Source organism: Cervus elaphus, chromosome 18, assembly GCF_910594005.1.
Source record: "Cervus elaphus chromosome 18, mCerEla1.1, whole genome shotgun sequence".
NCBI lineage: Eukaryota > Metazoa > Chordata > Mammalia > Artiodactyla > Cervidae > Cervus > Cervus elaphus.
In genome coordinates this window covers 34,382,645-34,399,925 of record NC_057832.1, presented here as the reverse complement: position 1 = coordinate 34,399,925, position 17,281 = coordinate 34,382,645, and the positions used below count along the sequence as shown (strand labels likewise).

Here is a 17,281-nt window from a genome sequence, read left to right as displayed (position 1 = left end):
TTTTTGGTAACCCAGTTTTGTTACTGACTCAGTTGTTTAAGAATCAACTGATATGAAAAGTGTGCATCCTTTCCTTTCAGAGTATCTTGGATAAAGGACATTGTTGTGGCAGTAACTAGAGAGAACATGGAAACAATGAAGGGAATTATTCAGAGGTACCAGCATAAACGCATCTCACTGGTTGAAGCTGGAGTGACCCGCCACAGGTCAATTTTTAATGGTCTGAAAGCACTGGCAGAGGATCAGCCCAACTGTAGACTCTCAAAGCCAGAAGTAGTGATCATCCACGATGCTGTGAGACCATTTGTTGAGGAAGATGTCCTCCTCAAAGTTGTCATCGCTGCTCAGGAACATGGGGTAAGTATTTGAATACTTTTGAGAATGGATAAAAGGGGCAAACACTATAACACACAATTGATTTGCTAGATTTTGATGGAATAATATTTAAATGTCAAGTTAGTTAAAATGGGCAAGATTACCTAAAACATTATGCTAATTTGTTTTAAGAAGTTTATTTATTATAGATTTTGAGACTGTTCTGGAATTTCTTTTGCTATGTAGTCGTTTATCATAATATAATATGAGCTATTTGGAGAAGAATGTAATAAAGTCGTTAGAGTACAGATATGAATGGGTGGACCTTAGCTGCATATTTAGTTCCATTCTTTTACCTAAAAATGCCTAAGAAATCTTGTAAAAGTCTAGGAGTTGTATGACTTAAAAAAAAAAAACAACCCTGGCTCATTTCACTCAATTTTTCAGTCTTCAAAAGCAGTTTATTTTCTGGCACAAACAGCCAGGCAAGATTTTTACATCCCCTAAAGTGAATAATCTTAGGATGACAAAATGCTGCGCTCACTTCTATTTCACCAAAATAAACACAGGATAGCAGAAGGCCTCTTGTAATCTTTGGGACATATTTGTTTTTATTAGACTAATAGGCTAAAATCCTATAAATAGCATAATAGTTACTAAACTTAAGTTGGTGGTCTAAATTTGAGACTTAGTAAAAATTTATGGCCCAGACTTGGTATAGTATAATAGAAATAGGCTGTGGAGTTGAACAGACTTAGGCCCAATTCTGTTTTTCTATTTATTAGATGTATGATATGTTCAACTTTCTCAACTTCTTTGAGCTCATTTTCCTTCTAAAAATATAGATGCTAACTTGTAAGGTTGCTTTTAGAATTGGAAATTGTATATATATTAACTGCATAGTAAAGTGCTAAATATTTAAAGTGGTATTACTGTAAGAATTACAGTATCTAAGACAGTAGTTTCCTCCAAAGATTGTAGACCAACGGAAGGAGTCACTGCAGGCTTCCTGGCCATCTGGGTGGGCAGGAAGTTATAAAATACTCAGTTGGGAAAGACAGTCTCTGATTAGTTATCTATATGTGTTTGGATTTTCATTTTCAGGAAATTGCTCCTTATTTCATCTCTCTCCAACATGAATTTCTTTACAATTTAGATGTATACAAGAATTCCATAGGTAAAATGAAACATGTTTCTCATCTTCAGTACAACCTCTGGGTGGTATCTTGATGTAGTGGAAATGGCGTTGCAGGAACGTTAGTGACCACAGACTGTCTCGTCGCTCTCGTGTGTTCTGTGGGGTCTTGGTCTTCTCCATGCTCCTTGCCTGTGGTAGAAGCAATGTGGTCAGGTTCAAGGGTGGCAAGGAGAAATAAAAGGACAAAAGAGTTAAACTTTACAAGTTTAAAAGTTCTTAGGAAAGTCTGTGTAATTTGGGCAGATGCAAATTCTAATGCATACCATAGTATAAATAAAATTATGGCTCTTTGCCTGTTTACCTTTGGGAAAAATATCACTTAAACCTCACTGTGAAGATCAAACATTTGGATTTTTTTAAGTATTCAGAGAATTTCTAAGATTGTTTATAAAGTGATCCTTTTGGTAATGTATCTGAAAGACAAAATATGTGAGCCAATTAATGTGCTGAGAATGTCATTTAACAGGTGACTAAAAAGCAGGTGACCAATAAAACATACAAATGAGGAGCAGTTAGTGGTTTCTTGTTAGTTGCAGATTTGTTAGAATTCCTTTTAGACTCTAATTTTCTTAAGTGTGTTAATCAGAATATAACTTGTGAGATTCAATCTCATTATGCATCCTAAGTAAAGCAAATTGTATTTTAATTAAATCTGAAACTTTCTGATGACATTAAGAAGTTGGTTTAAAGCAAAATCTTTACAACAAAGTTAAGGAAACTTCAAAAGTTTGGTCTCTTAAGAAATACTGCATTGTTTTTTTTGGTGTTAAGGGATAATTTTCACAAGAGTAAAATTATTTTCATAAAAATATAAGGAGCATGTTAAGGATTTTACTGCCATCAGGAACCAGACAGATGTTACAATCCAGAGAAGAGCAAATTTATATGGAATAAAGGAATGTTGAAATGAATTCACAAATAGACAAAGTTGTATTTTTGCCCATGGTGTGTGGGGTGCCAGTTGAAATGGGCAAAATCTATTGGCAAGTGTATAGGCAGCAATGATTTTTGATTTACTGTCAGTTATCTATAATTTACGAGAGTTGAGAAAGATTTCAAGGGCAATGAAAAGCTAATTTCTGTTACTCAAGAACAGTTTGCTTTAAACAGTACAGTTTTGAATTGGGTCATTTATTTTGCTCATTCTGATTTCCTTAGAACGTTGAGGAGAGAGACCCAATAAATAGCCTCAGGAAACTGAAACATTATTTCCTGTCACCTCTCCTACACTGTTCTAAATTCTAATTAAAAAAACAAAACAAAACATCTATTAATTGAGACTTACACTATTAGTAGTTAAAGTTCTTGAACTTGGGGGGAAGAATTGGCATCATTTTTAACCTGAGGTAAATTGCAGAAGCCCAGCACCTTGAGGATTGTTTGCCTGGGATTCCTTTGAGCTCATTCTCCTTTGTTACTTTAAATTGTGTTTAACTGTTCACCTGTTTTCCTGCCTCTTAATTTTCAAGCCCTTCCCAAAGGTCCCTTGAGATAAATCATCTCCTGAATGATTTTCTGAGGCTGTGACAGGCCCTTGGTGGGTATACAGGCTTAAGATAACTCTGATGTTTTAACTTACATTACATTTTGGTTTAAAATCTTAATGATGATGTATTACTTTAAGAGACTAAGATTCTCCGAATTAAGGGTGAAATTAGGTTGTCTGCATATGGGGGCTCAGAAGTGCTGCCAGGACACCAGTTCCTTTTATCTGCGTATGCTGCATTCCTGTTCTTGGGTTCCGTAGAGGCAAGATGACTTCAGTAGGGCAGCTGTTAGTCATTTCTTTTGCTTTGCTTTGCTTTTACTTTTAGTTTTTTTACTTTGGATAGTTGGTCAGAGTATAAAATTCTAAGTGTATAGCTCTTTTTTCCCTGGTACCTTGAAAATACATTATGTCATTATCTCCTGACTGTAATACACCTTTTGTGAACTCTGCTAATGAATATAATGGTATCCCTTGAAAGTAATCTTGCTTTTCTGTCTGGTTGCATGTAAGAATTTTTAAGCTATTGTGCAGTGTCTCTGGTATGTCAAGATATGATTTTTTTCCCCCTGTGCTTTGGATTTATTGTTCTTCATGAATTTTACATTTTGTTTAAAATGAATTCTAGAAAATCCTAAGTGCTCTTCCTATTGAATATTGACCTTGTACCATTTGCGACCTGACAGCTGTTTCCCCCTTTTGCTGCTTTTTCTCCTTATGCATCTATGCAGGATAAACCTTTTCTTGTCTTCATGTCTTAACCTGTTAAAACTTTCCATTTGTTCTTGTGGGCCGCCTCCTGGGTAATTTCAGTTTTCTATTCCATTCTTTAGCTTTAATCTTTTCCTAAAGTATTTTTGCAGTTGTATTAATTATCACTTTCTAGGAGTTCTGTATATGTTTCAAATGTGATTAGTCTTTTTCTATTTTGATTTTCAATATTTAAACATACTTTATACATTGGGGATAACAGTAATTCTTGATAGCCTAATGCTCTTCAATTCTGTTCACTTTATTCCTGATTTGTATCCTCTTTTGCAATTTGTACTGTGAAGCCCATGTTTGGCAGGACTTTGAACAGGAGTCCTTTGGACATGGGATAAAGGTATATTTCTGAAATGTGAATTTGTGTTCCAGGGATCCCAAGGACTTTTCCAATTTGTAGCAACTTCTGGCAGTTTTGGGGTTGAGATTTTGTAGACATTGTTAATTGCTAAATCGTGTCTGACTCTTTGGCGACCTTGTGAACTGTAGCCCACCAGACTCCTCTGTCCATGGGATTTCCCAGGCAAGAATATTGGAGTGGATTGCCATTTCCTTTCCCAGGGGATCTTCCTGATCCAGGGATTGAACCCATGTCTCCTGCATTGCATTGTATTGCAGACAGATTCTTTACCACTGAGCCACCAGGGAATACTACTTTGAGGAGACTATGGTGGTGTTAAACCAAATTTCAAATGCACAAAGTGTAGACGATTACTACTGTTTCTTAAAGGAGACTACTCCCACACCCAGCTTGCTTGCTCCCCTGCCCCACCCTGACCCCAATCCAGGACAGACAATTTTGCTGTATTGTCTTTGCTTTGAGTGCAGTTTTTTCCCAGTCTGCTCTTTAAATGCTATTTCAAATCCTACAAAATGATGCTGTAAAGTGCTGCACTCAATATGTCAGCAAATTTGGAAAACTCAGCAGTGGACGCAGGACTGGAAAAGGTCAGTTTGCATTCCAATTCCAAAGAAAGGCAATGCCAAATAATGCTCAAACTAGCGCACAATTGAACTCATCTCACATGCTAGCAAAGTAGTGCTCAAAATTCTCCAAGCCAGGCTTCAACAGTACATGAACTGTGAAATTCCAATTGCTCAAGCTGGATTTAGAAAAGGCAGAGGAACCAGAGATCAAATTGCCAACATCTGTTGGATCATCAAAAAAGCAAGAGAGTTCCAGAAAAACATCTACTTCTGCTTTATTGACCATGCCAAAGCCTTTGACTGTGTGGATCACAACAAGCTGTGGAAAATTCTTCAAGAGATGGGAATACCAGACCTCCTTACCTGTCTCCTGAGAAATCTGTATGAAGGTCAGGAAGCAACAGTTAGAACTGGACATGGAACAATGGACTGGTTCCAAATTGGGAAAGGAGTACATCAAGGCTGTATACTGTCACCCTACTTATTTAACTTATATGCAGAGCACATCATGCAAAATGCTGGGCTGGATGAAGCACAAGCTGGAATCAAGATTGCCAGGAGAAATATCAATAGCCTCAGATATGCAGGTGACACCACCCTTACCACAGGAAATGAAGAGGATCTAAAGAGCCTCTTGATGAAAGAGAGGAGAATGAAAAAGCTGGCTTAAAACTCAGCATTCAGAAAATGAAGATCATGGCATCGGGTCCCATCACTTCATGTCAAATAGATGGGGAAACAATGGAAACAGTGACAGACTTCATTTTCTTGAACCCCAAAATCACTGCAGATGGTAACTGCAGCCATGAAATTAAAAGATGCTTGCCCCTTTGAAGAAAAACTATGACCAACCTAGACAGCATATTAAAAAGCAGAGATATTACTTGGCCAACAAAGGTCTGTCTAGTCAAAGCTATGGTTTTTCCAGTAGTCATGTATGGATGTGAGAATTGGACTGTGAAGAAAGCTGAGCACTGAAGAATTGATGCTTTTGAACTGTGGTGTTGGAGAAGACTCTTCAGAGTCCCTTGGACTGCAAGGAGATCCAACGAGTCCATCCTAAGGGAAATCAGTCCTGAATATTCATTGGAAGGACTGATGCTGAAGTTGAAACTCCAATACTGTGGCCACCTGATGTGAATAACTGACTCGCTGGAAAAGATCCTGATGCCGGGAAAGATTGAAGGCGGGAGGAGAAGAGGACGACAGAGGATGAAATGGTTGGATGGCATCACTGACTTGATGGACATGAGTTTGAGTAAACACTGGGAGTTGGTGATGGACAGGGAAGCCTGGTGTTCTGCAGTCCATGGCATCACAAAGAGTCAGACACAACTGAGTGACTGAACTGAATTGATTGCTTCTCATGGATCTTTGAAGCTATAGTTTTTTTTTTTTTTTTTTTTGAGGCTATAGTTTTAAGCAAGTAAGTAGCAGAGACTCAAGATCCGATTCCTCATTACTTCTCATTTTTTAAAACTAATGCCTCTTTTTAACCCAAGGCTCTCTGCCATCTTACTTCCTTGGCCTCTGGCTGCTATTATGTTAGTTTTAGGTCATAGTTTAAAGTTCATTTGTAAAAAGGCAGTTTTAAAAATCACTTAGAAAAAGCTGTTTATGAATTCTTCATTTAAAGAATTGTAATAGATTTTGCAAGGTCTGTGGTCTGCCATATTGCCAAAGTAGGAGTCCTTTACAAATATGAAGTACTTATGTATTTCTGCATGATTTTAAGTCAAGAGATGTATTATAAGGGGACTTCCCAGGTGGCGCTAGTGGTAAAGAACCTGCCTACTAATGCAGGAGACACAGGAGATAACCTGATTTCCATCTCTTACAGAGTTGGGAAGATCCCCTGGAGTGGCAACCCACTCCAGAATTCTTGCCTAGAGAATCCCATGGACAGAGGAGTCTGGTGGGCTAGAGTCCATAGGGTTGCAAAGAGTCGGACACAGTGAAGCGACTTAGCACTCACAAATGGACGTAGTTATAAGGACATTGTTATAAAGGATGCATTAGAAGAGTAAAATAATTTGGAGCAGTGAAAAATAAAGATACAGGGAGAATCCTTTTTAAAAGGATTAATAAGCTATTACATATACTCTTTAAGACTGCCAGTAAGGGTCTCATTTTGAGTTCAAGGCTATCAGTACAGCTACCTCTGAAAGACTTGCTCCTGAGGGATGAGGTTTAGTTACTAGCATATGTTTCTTTCCGAAGACCTCTGCTTTTGCATCTCTAATGATGTTTTATCCTCTTCTCCGTAATCAACTTCTTACAGTAACAAATTACATTTGTTGCTTCTGTTGATTCATCTCCAATTTACTTCTCAGTGCTTTGCAGTATGGCCTCTTTATCCTTTGACTATTCTAAAATCACTGTAACTTTCCAATTCCTGATTAAATACATTTATAGTCTGTTGTATAGTAAGGAGTTCGACTGGCTTATGTCCCTGGTTCCTTATGGGGAGAATAAATCCTTGAAATTTGTCGAGAGTCTTCGTTTTTCATGAGCCCATTGGATCTCATCTGAGCTTCTGCTAATAAGATGAGATGACTCAGGATGGAGGCTGGTTATCAGAAAGACCCCTGGGGCTTTGAACTGGCTGGGCTTCCAGGGTGAGAGGAATACTGCTGGAGACAGAAGTCAGTCATGTGCTCAATGGTTCAGTCAGTCATGCTTAGGAAGTGACATCCCAATAAACCCTGGGTACCAAAGCACAGTGAGGAGCCACTTGGCTGGTGAACAGTGATGTGCTGGAAGCCTGGTGCTGCCCGAGTGTCTAGGGGAGAGGGCGCCACAGAAGCTCTGCGTCCTGGTCTCCTCAGGTCTCACCCGTGTGTCTCCTCACTGATCTAGTCTGATTTGCATCCTTTGTCACAAAACTGTCATGGAAGTCATCATAATCATATTATATTAATCTAATAAGCATTTTCCTGAGCTCTGAGTGATTCTAGTGAATTACTGAACTTAATAGGAGTTGTGGGAACCTCTTGAATTTGGAGTCAGTTGGTCAGAAGTGCTGGTGGCCTGGGGTACCCCACTGCTGTCTGAAGTAATGGCAGTCTGGCTGTGAACCATGGATTTATGCTAACTCCAGATGACTGACATGAGAGTTGAGCTTTAGAGGACACAGTGTATACAGAATGTCTTAAACTTGATGGTGTTAACTAGCTCTTCCTTGGAATTCTTGCCCCTGCCTTGGCTTCTATGACTTTACTCTTTCCTTTTCTTTTTTTGGTTTTTTTTTTTTTTTTTGATCACTTGCTTTTCAGATACTCCTTCCCACTCTTTAAATAAGGTTTCTTTAACTTTTATTTTCATGGAACAAAGTATGTCTGAGCAATCTAAATTGTGCCCATAATACTTAATATTGTTTAAATCTATGTGTGATAGAATATTTATATTGTCTAAATCTACATTTGTCACCTTGGAGGAATGTACAATCAGGGTATTAACACCGGTAAAGATTCTTGTAATAACAATCCCAAGTAGGACACAGAACTGTTCTAACATTCTAAAGAATTTCCTCCTGTTGTCTTTACTATTCAGACCCTTGTTCCTCTAATAACCCCTGTCAACCCCTGATGTGTTCTCTGCTCCTATATTTTTGTGTTTTCTAGAACTCCATAAATTGAATCATGCAACATGTAACTTTGTAAGACTATTTTGTTTTTTTTTAATTAAAAAACATTTTTTTAAAATTTATTTTAATTGAAGGCTAATTATAATATTGTAGTGGGTTTTGCCATACATTGAGAAGAATCAGCCATGGATGTTCATGTGTTCCCCATCCTGAAGCCCCCTCCCACCTCCCTCCCCATCCCATCCCTCAGGGTCATCCCAGTGCACCAGCCCTGAGCACCCTGTCTCATGCATTGAACCTGGACTGGCGATCTATTTCACATATGACAATATACATGTTTCAGTGCTATTCTCTCAGATCATCCCACCCTTGCCTTCTCCCACAGAGTCCAAAAGTCTGTTCTATACATTTGTGTATAGAAATGTATAGAACTGTCTGTACAGTTTTGCTGTCTCGCATATAGGGTCATCATTACCATCTTTCCAAATTCCATATATATGCGTTAGTATACTGTATTGGTATTTTTCTTTCTGACTTACTTCATTCTGTATAATAGGCTCCAGTTTCATCCACCTCTTTAGAACTAATTCAAATGTTTTCTTTTTAATGGCTGAGTAATATTCCATCGTGTATATGTACCACAGCTTTCTTATCCATTCATCTGCTGATGGGCATCTAGGTTGCTTCCATGTCCTGGCTATTATAAACAGTGCTGTGATGAGCAATGGGGTACACATGTCTCTTTCAATTCTGGTTTCCTCAGTGTGTATGCCCAACAGTGGGATTGCTGGGTCATATGGCAGTTCTATTTCCAGTTTTTTAAGGAACCTCCACATTGTTCTCCATAGTGGCTGCACTAGTTTGCATTCCCACCAACAGTGTAAGAGGGTTCCCTTTTCTCCACACCCTCTCCAGCATTTATTGTTTGTAGACTTTTGGATAGCAGCCATTCTGACTGGTATGAGATGGTACCTCATTGTGGTTTTGATTTGCATTTCTCTGATAATGAGTGATGTTGAGCATCTTTTCATGTGTTTGTTAGCCATCTGTATGTCTTCTTTGGAGAAATGTCTGTTTAGTTCTTTGGCCCATTGTTTGATTGGGTCGTTTATTTTTCTGGAATTGAGCTGCAGGAGTTGCTTGTATATTTTTGAGATTAATCCTTTGTCTGTTGCTTCATTTGCTATTATTTTCTCCCATTCTGAAGGCTGTCTTTTCACCTTGCTTATAGTTTCCTTCATTGTGCAAAAGTTTTTAAGTTTAATTAGGTTCCATTTGTTTATTTTTGCTTTTATTTCCATTACTCTGGGAGGTGGGTCATAGAGGATCTTGCTGTGATTTATTCAGAGAGTGTTTTGCCTATGTTCTCCTCTAGGAGTTTTGTAGTTTCTGGTCTTACATTTAGATCTTTAATCAATTTTGAGTTTGTTTTCGTGTATGGTGTTAGAAAGTGTTCTAGTTTCATTCTTTTACAAGTGGTTGACCAGTTTTCCCTGCACCACTTGTTAAAGAGATTATCTTTTCTCCATTGTATATCCTTGCCTCCTTTGTCAAAGATAAGGTGTCCATAGGTGCATGGATTTATCTCTGGGCTTTCTGTTTTGTTCTGTTGATCTATATTTCTGTCTTTGTGCTAGTACCATGCTGTTTTGATGACTGTAGCTTGGGAGTATAGCCTGAAGTCAGACAGGTTGATTCCTCCAGTTCCATTCTTCTTTCTCAAGATTGCTTTGGCTATTTGGAGTTTTTTTTATTTCCATACAAATTGTGAAATTATTTGTTCTACTAATGTGAAAAATACCCTTGGTAGCTTGATAGGGATTGCATTGAAGCTATAGATTGCTTTGGGTAGTATACTCATTTTCACTAAGTTGATTCTTCCAATCCATGAACACAGTATATTTCTCCATCTATTTGTGTCCTCTTTGGTTTCTTTCATCAGCGTTTTATAGTTTTCTATATATAGGTCTTTTGTTTCTTTAGGTAGATTTATTCCTAAGTATTTTATTCTATTCGTTGTAATGGTGAATGGAATTGTTTTCTTAATTTCTCTTTCTGTTTTCTAATTGTTAGTGTATAGGAATGCAAGGAATTTCTGTATGTTAATTTTATATCCTGCAACTTTACTGTATTCATTGATTAGCTCTAGTAATTTTCTGGTGGAGTCACTAGGGTTTTCTATGTGAGGATCATGTCATCTGCAAACAGTGAGAGTTTTACTTTTTCTTTTCCAATCTGGATTCCTTTTATTTCTTTTTCTTCTCTGATTGCTGTGGCTGAAACTTCCAACACTATGTTGAATAGTAGTGGTGAGAGTGGGCACCCTTGTCTTGTTCCTGACTTAGGGGAAATGGTTTCAATTTTTCACCATTGAGGATAATGTTTGCTATGGGTTTGTCATATATAGCTTTTATTATGTTGAGGTATGTTCCTTCTATGCCTGCTTTCTGGAGGGTTTTATCATAAATGGATGTTGAATGTTGTCAAAGGCTTTTTCTGCATCTATTGAGATAATCGTATGGTTTTTATGTTTCAATTTGTTAATGTGGTGTATTACATTGACTTGTGGATATTAAAAAAATCCTTGCATCCCTGGGATAAAACTCACTTGGTCATGATGTATGATCTTTTTAATATGTTGTTGGATTCTGTTTGCTAGGATTTTGTTAAGGATTTTTGCATCTGTGTTCATCAGTGATATTGGCCTGTAGTTTTTTTTGTGTGTGTGTGGCATCTTTGTCTGGTTTTGGTATTAGAGTGATGGTGGCCTCATAGAATGAGTTTGGAAGTTTACCTTCTTCTGCAATTTTCTGGAAGAGTTTGAGTACGATAGGTGTTAGCTTTTCTCTAAATTTTTGGTAGAATTCAGCTGTGAAGCCATTTGGTCCTGGGCTTTTGTTTGTGGAAAGATTTCTGATTACAGTTTCAATTTCTGTGCTTGTGATGCGTCTGTTAAGATTTTCTTTTTCTTCCTGGTTCAGTTTTGGAAAGTTATACTTTTCTAAGAATTTGTCCATTTCTTCCAAGTTGTCCATTTTATTGGCATATAGTTGCTGATAGTAGTCTCTTATGATCCTTTGTATTTCTGTGTTATCTGTTGTGATTTCTCCATTTTCATTTCTAATTTTGTTGATTTGATTCTTCTCCCTTTGTTTCTTGTTGAGTCTGGCTAATGGTTTGTCAATTTTATTTATCTTCTCAAAGGTAAGAGTAGGTTATAAAAATGAAAATTAAAGGAGTAAAAGAAGACAAACAATTAAAAAATTTAAAAAATGATAATAGTAAAAATATATCTAGGAATTTCTCTGGAGCTGTTGTGGGCAGTGTGGGATCAGTTCAGTTTCAGATAGTTCCTTGTTCCAGCTTATACTTCTCAAGATCTATAGGCCCCTCCCAGTGTAGTCGGTGCTAACTACCGGGTTTTTGTCTGGTGCACCCGTCACTTCATAAGTGGTTCCCTCTGTTTATCTTGGCTTCTTCTGTTTGCTGGTCTCTTCAGGGTCTAATTTCCGCCCTGACACAAGGGGGTGACGGTGGTCACTTATTTAGGCTCACTTGTTCAGTCGTGCTGTGGGGAGGGAGGACCACTGCAAACAAACATCACTGGCGTGTGTGGGGAGTGCTCGCAGTGTCTGGGTCACACTGGGTTTTCCCCGCTCAAGGCGTGTGTGCTTTCCCCATCTACACTGCTCAGGCTCCAGGTTGCTCTGCCGGGAACTGTCTAAAGCGGGCCCTGGGTTGCGTGCACTTCCCAGGTCTAAGCCGTTCAGGTTCAGGTTCTCGGGTGCTCCCCAAAGGTGCAGACTCGGTTGGACCTGTGTTTTGTGCCCTTCCCAGGTCCAAGCAGCTCAGGCGACAGGTGCTTGGGAAGCGCCCTCTCCCCGGGTGCAGTGCGTCTTATCACCTCCCCATCCCGGCCACTTGGTTTCCTGGGTGCACAGCGGCAGTGCCATCTCAGGTGTGCATGTCTCCTCTGGGGAGCTGATCTCTGGCTGTGACCCTCCCGGTGGATGCCAACTGTCCAGGATCCCAGGAAGACTTGGTTAGCAACTGGGAGCCTGCTTGCAGTTTGCTGGAGGATGCCGTCTCTGGGGCCAAGTTTGCCCCTAGCCTTCCGTCTCTGACTGGCGTCCGCCTCCCTGTCTCCAGCGGGGGATGGGCTGGTCTGCAGCTGGCTAGCTCTCCTCTGGTATTCACTCAGTCCTTTGTTCTGTTAGCAGCCCAGCAGTGCCTTAGGTTAGGGCTTTTTGCAGGAAAGTTCTCCCTCTCTCTTTTTCTCTCTCTCTCTGGCTATCCCACAGCCTGAGTTACTACCCCACATTAGCTCCCTCAGATTGCCCTCAGGGCATCCAGGCCCAGTCCTTACCCTAAGCAATGCAGCCTGGGCCTCCCTGTTCAGCCCCCGCTTGCTGATGGCGGATGCAAGCATCTGGGCTACTTCTTTCCTGGGAGTTGCCGTTAGGCGCGTAATCTGTGGGTTTTATTTGTTTATTTATTTATTTTTCCTCCCAGTTATGTTGCCCTCTGAGATTCCAAAACTCCTCACAGACCTGCCAGTGACAGGGTTTCCTGGTGTTGTGAACTTCTCCTCTTTTACAACTCCCTCTCCTGGATGGGTCTCTGTCCCTAACTCTTTTGTCTCTCTTTTTATCTTTTACATTTTGTCCTACCTCCTTTTGAAGACAATGGGCTGCCTTTCTGGGTGCCTGGTGTCCTCTGCCAGCATTCAGAAGTTGTTTTGTGGAATTTGCTCAGCGTTCAAATGTTTGGAAACTTCTCTTTTACAACTCCCTCTCCTGGATGGGTCTCTGTCCCTAACTCTTCTGTCTCTCTTTTTATCTTTTACATTTTGTCCTACCTCCTGTTGAAGACAATGGGCTGCCTTTCTGGGTGCCTGGTGTCCTCTGCCAGCACTCAGAAGTTGTTTTGTGGAATTTGCTCAGCGTTCAAATGTTCTTTCGATGAGTTTGGGGGGGAGGAAGTGGTCTCCCCGTCCTATTCCTCCACCATCTTAGGACTGCCCCTCTAAGACTATTATTTTGATGGGTACAACACATCTGTATGCACTTGTTTTAACTCCCACAGAAACATTGGCCCAAATCTCTCTTGTTCTTGGGCTTCTTGCTTCTGAATTCCAGACCTGCCCTGTTCAACTGGATAGAACCACTTCAATTTGTCTTTTTCAGTGTCTCTGGAATCATTGCAGATTGGAATTCACTAATCCTCACTGATGCCTTTCCTTGGATTTTATCCATAGGTAAGAGGGAGCCACTGAGTTTTGAGCAGGGAATGATAAGACTTGAATTCTACAAGGATGACTGTCTGCCTGGTTTGGTAGGTTGACTAAAGGAAAAGTTCAAGGGAACTGAAATTAGTTTGGGATCTATAGTAATGATGGAGCTGAATGATGACGAAGTCTATTAAAGCCAAATGAAATGGATAGGGAAGTAGATAGTATTAAGATATTCGGGGAACTGGACTGACTGGACTTGACTGTTAGTATGGTATGTGAGCCACAGGAAATAGGGGATGTGTATTTTGTGTGCTTTTAATTTTTCTCTTCCCTGGCAGTAGGCGTCATCTCTTCTCTTGAAATCCCTGTGTTCCTGCCCTCCCCAATCCTTGCCTCCAAGTTTCTGTGAAATTAGGGTTTTGGTACTGGTTTTTTGCTTGCCACATCTCTGCAGATCTATTTATGGAAAGAGTGTTTACCTAAGGGGTATGACTCCCTGGGACCTTTTCTGACCTGGTTTATGGTTTATCTTTTCTCGTAAAACAAGGTCTCCTCTACTTCCTGTATTGGATTTTTGCAGTATGTAAAACAAGGATTTCTGTGTCTGAAACCAGGCTCCAGGCCATCTTTGAATATCAACCAGGCACAGGGTTTCTCAACGTTAGCATGATAGACGTTTTGAGTAAGATAATTCTTTATTTTTTGAGGGGTGGGCTAGTCCATGTACTGTAGGATAGTTAGAGGCATTAATTTTTGTTAGAAAAATGTTAATCTGAAGAGAAACAGTGGAATTTAATGAGAAACTTTGGCATGGGTCGTATATGGACTCTCTTAGAACTATGCAGCCTGATTATTTAGCAGTGATGAACAGCACTTTGGAAATTCTGCTGAAGTTAATATGTATGTATATTGAGAATACACTTTACCTAGTTTTATAATTTTATGCAATGTGTTCTGGACTGTTTTATTTAATTTTTGTTTTATATTGGAGTATAGTTGACTTACAGTGTTGTGGTAGTTTCAGTCATATAGCAAAGTGATTCAGTTATACATATATCTATTATTCACATTCTTTTCCCATATGGGTTATTACAGAGTTCTGAGTAGAATTCCCTGTGCTATACAGTAGGCCCTTTGCTGATTGTCTGTTTTATGTATCATAGTGTGTATATGTTTATCCCAACCTCCTAATTTACCCCTCCCCTACCACCTTTTCCCTTTTGGAACCATAAGTTTGTTTTCAAAGTCTGTGAGTGTGTTTGTTTTGTAAATAAGTTCATTTGTATTATTTTTTAGAATCCACATATAAATGATATCATGTGATATTTTTCTTTCTCTGACTTACTTAGTATGATCATCTCAAGGTTCATCCATGTTGCTGCAAATGGCATTACTTCATTATTTCTTATGGCTGACTTGTTTTCCATTGTATATATATATATATACCACATCTTCTTTATCCATTCATCTGTTGATGGACTTTCACAGTCCCTTCCATGTCTTGCCTGTTGTAAATGGTACAGGGGTGAGCACTGGAGTGCATGTATTTTCTCAAATTATGGTTTTCTCTGGATGTGTGCCCAGCAGTGGGATTGCTAGATCATGTGATAGCTCTCTTTTAAGGACTGTCCATACTGTCCTCCACAGTGGCTGTGCCAATTCACATTCCCACCAGCGGTGTAGGAGGGTTTGCTTTCTCCACACGCTCTCTGAGCTTCGTCACTCAGTCGTGTCCGACTCTTTGCGACCCCATGGGCTGTAGCCCACCAGGCTCCTCTGTCCATGAGGATTCTCCAGGCAAGAGGACTGGAGTGGGTCACCATGCCGTCCCCCAGGGGTCCTCCCAGGAATTGCACCCTGGTCTCCCACATTGCAGGCAGATTCTTTACCAGCTGAGCCACCAGGGAAGCTCCCCCACCCTCCCTAGCATTTATTATTTGTAAACTTTTTGATAATGATCATTCTGACTTGTGTGAGGTGATATCTCATTGTAGTCTTTATTTGCATTTCTCTAACAATGATTGATGTTGAACATCTTTCCATGTGCCTTTGGTCATCTGTATGTCTTCTTTAGATAAATGTCTAGATCTTCTGCCCATTTTTTGATTGGGTTGTTTGTTTGTTTTGATATTGAGTTGTATGAACTGTTTGTATATTTTGGAGATTAATCCTTTGTGGGTGACTTTGTTTTGTTTTATTACCTGAAACTATCTGCTCTTGTATATCTGTTCAATTAATTATTTGAAAATGAAGTTGGAAAGGATAGACCAAGGGGAAATAAGTATACCTAGGACTTAAACTTTAGTGGATATCCAGGTATATCTCTGATCACATTAAGTTTTACACAAATGGTATTACTCCAATTTTCCAGAATCAAAGTTTAGTATACAATGAGGGCTCCTTATTCCTTTTTGTTGCATATTCAAGTTTAGGGATACTTTGTAGTGATAGGACAATTTGTACAGATTTTCCTAAAATTTATATTTCTATACTGAATAAACTATAGATTCTTTCCTCATAAAAGGAGATTGGAAATATTCTACTATAAAAATATTAAATAGTAAACAATCTCATAACTTACAGTGATCAGCTTTGAAGATGTTATTCTGTAAACATTTATTAAGTAGTCTCTGAATAAAGACAACTCAGCTAACTGCAACGGTAATTACCTAGTCAGGGTTTCTGTTGTAGAGTGTCATAATTAGCTTGAATGCAGATGCCTGAGGAAGAATGCATGTTAGTACCTGCTGTGTGGATGGATGATAAGCATTGTTCAATTTTGCTTTTAAAAGTAGACTGTAGAGGTGGGGTTCATTATTCCATATTGAATGATTTGTATCTATGATGATTTCCAAGCATTGACATGTGGAAATATTTGATAGATTAGCCTGAGAGGCAAGTAATCACTGTGGTGCTGAGCTGTTAAGCTTCGATTCAGAGCTTATTAGGCTCATTCCCACGGAGACAGTATGTTTGATAACTTGGCGATTATGTTTCATAAAACAAACTTTTCAGTTGTATTTTAAAGGCAACTGACTTTGCCCGTATTTCGACAGAGGAGTTACTTTCACTTGTTACCCTTTTCATGGGCCTTTTGTTTAGAGAGACTTAGGAAGCTGGTGGCCATCTTATGCTTTCAATTGTCTATGTTGTGTTACTTTCCAACTGATGTTCTGGCTTCCATAGAACACAGCCTAGTAACTTCTGGAACATACCAGTCCTGCCGTAATGACATCTAAGTTCTGAATGATCTCTACTCATAATTAGTTTTCAGTAATCAAAATGAGGGTCCATAGTTATACATTTTAGAAATCCTGTTTAAAAATACTGAAAACATGCAGAGAACTTCAGACACTTGGAGATTATACCACGTGGTGTAATAAATAGAACACAACTAGTTACTCTGTCCCTGCCTTGATTGTGCTTACTTTTCCCAGACAGATAAACATTATCTTGAAGTTTGTTTTCTTGCCCTTTTGTTCAATTTTGTAGCATGTATCCCTAAAGAACATATTAATTAGGTTTTGTTGTTGTTGTTGAGCTATAATTCACACATTCATCAGATTTTTAACTGTTTTACATATATTTTGATGGCATGTTTTTTGCACAATATGTTGGCGGAAACCTGTTCATGTGACTCTGTGCAGCTAAAATGCGTTCATGATCACTGCTTCATGTGTGGGATCTGAGAGAGTGAACATGGGTGCCTCGGATTCAGACTGTGGCAGTAGAAACTGAAAAGTTGGGCAGATTTGTGATACTTGAAACTGA

General features: G+C 39.1%; 1 protein-coding gene across 2 annotated transcripts in view; it reads left to right on the top strand.

Annotated features, from left to right (window-relative positions):
- Nucleotides 1–17,281, top strand: part of CRPPA (CDP-L-ribitol pyrophosphorylase A) — a 435,402-nt gene that overhangs the window by 12,219 nt on the left and 405,902 nt on the right. For both annotated transcript variants that reach the window (XM_043872970.1, XM_043872969.1), the window contains exon 2: nucleotides 81–357. In XM_043872970.1, coding sequence (XP_043728905.1) covers nucleotides 81–357 — 277 coding nt within the window. The remainder of the gene's footprint in view (nucleotides 1–80; nucleotides 358–17,281) is intronic.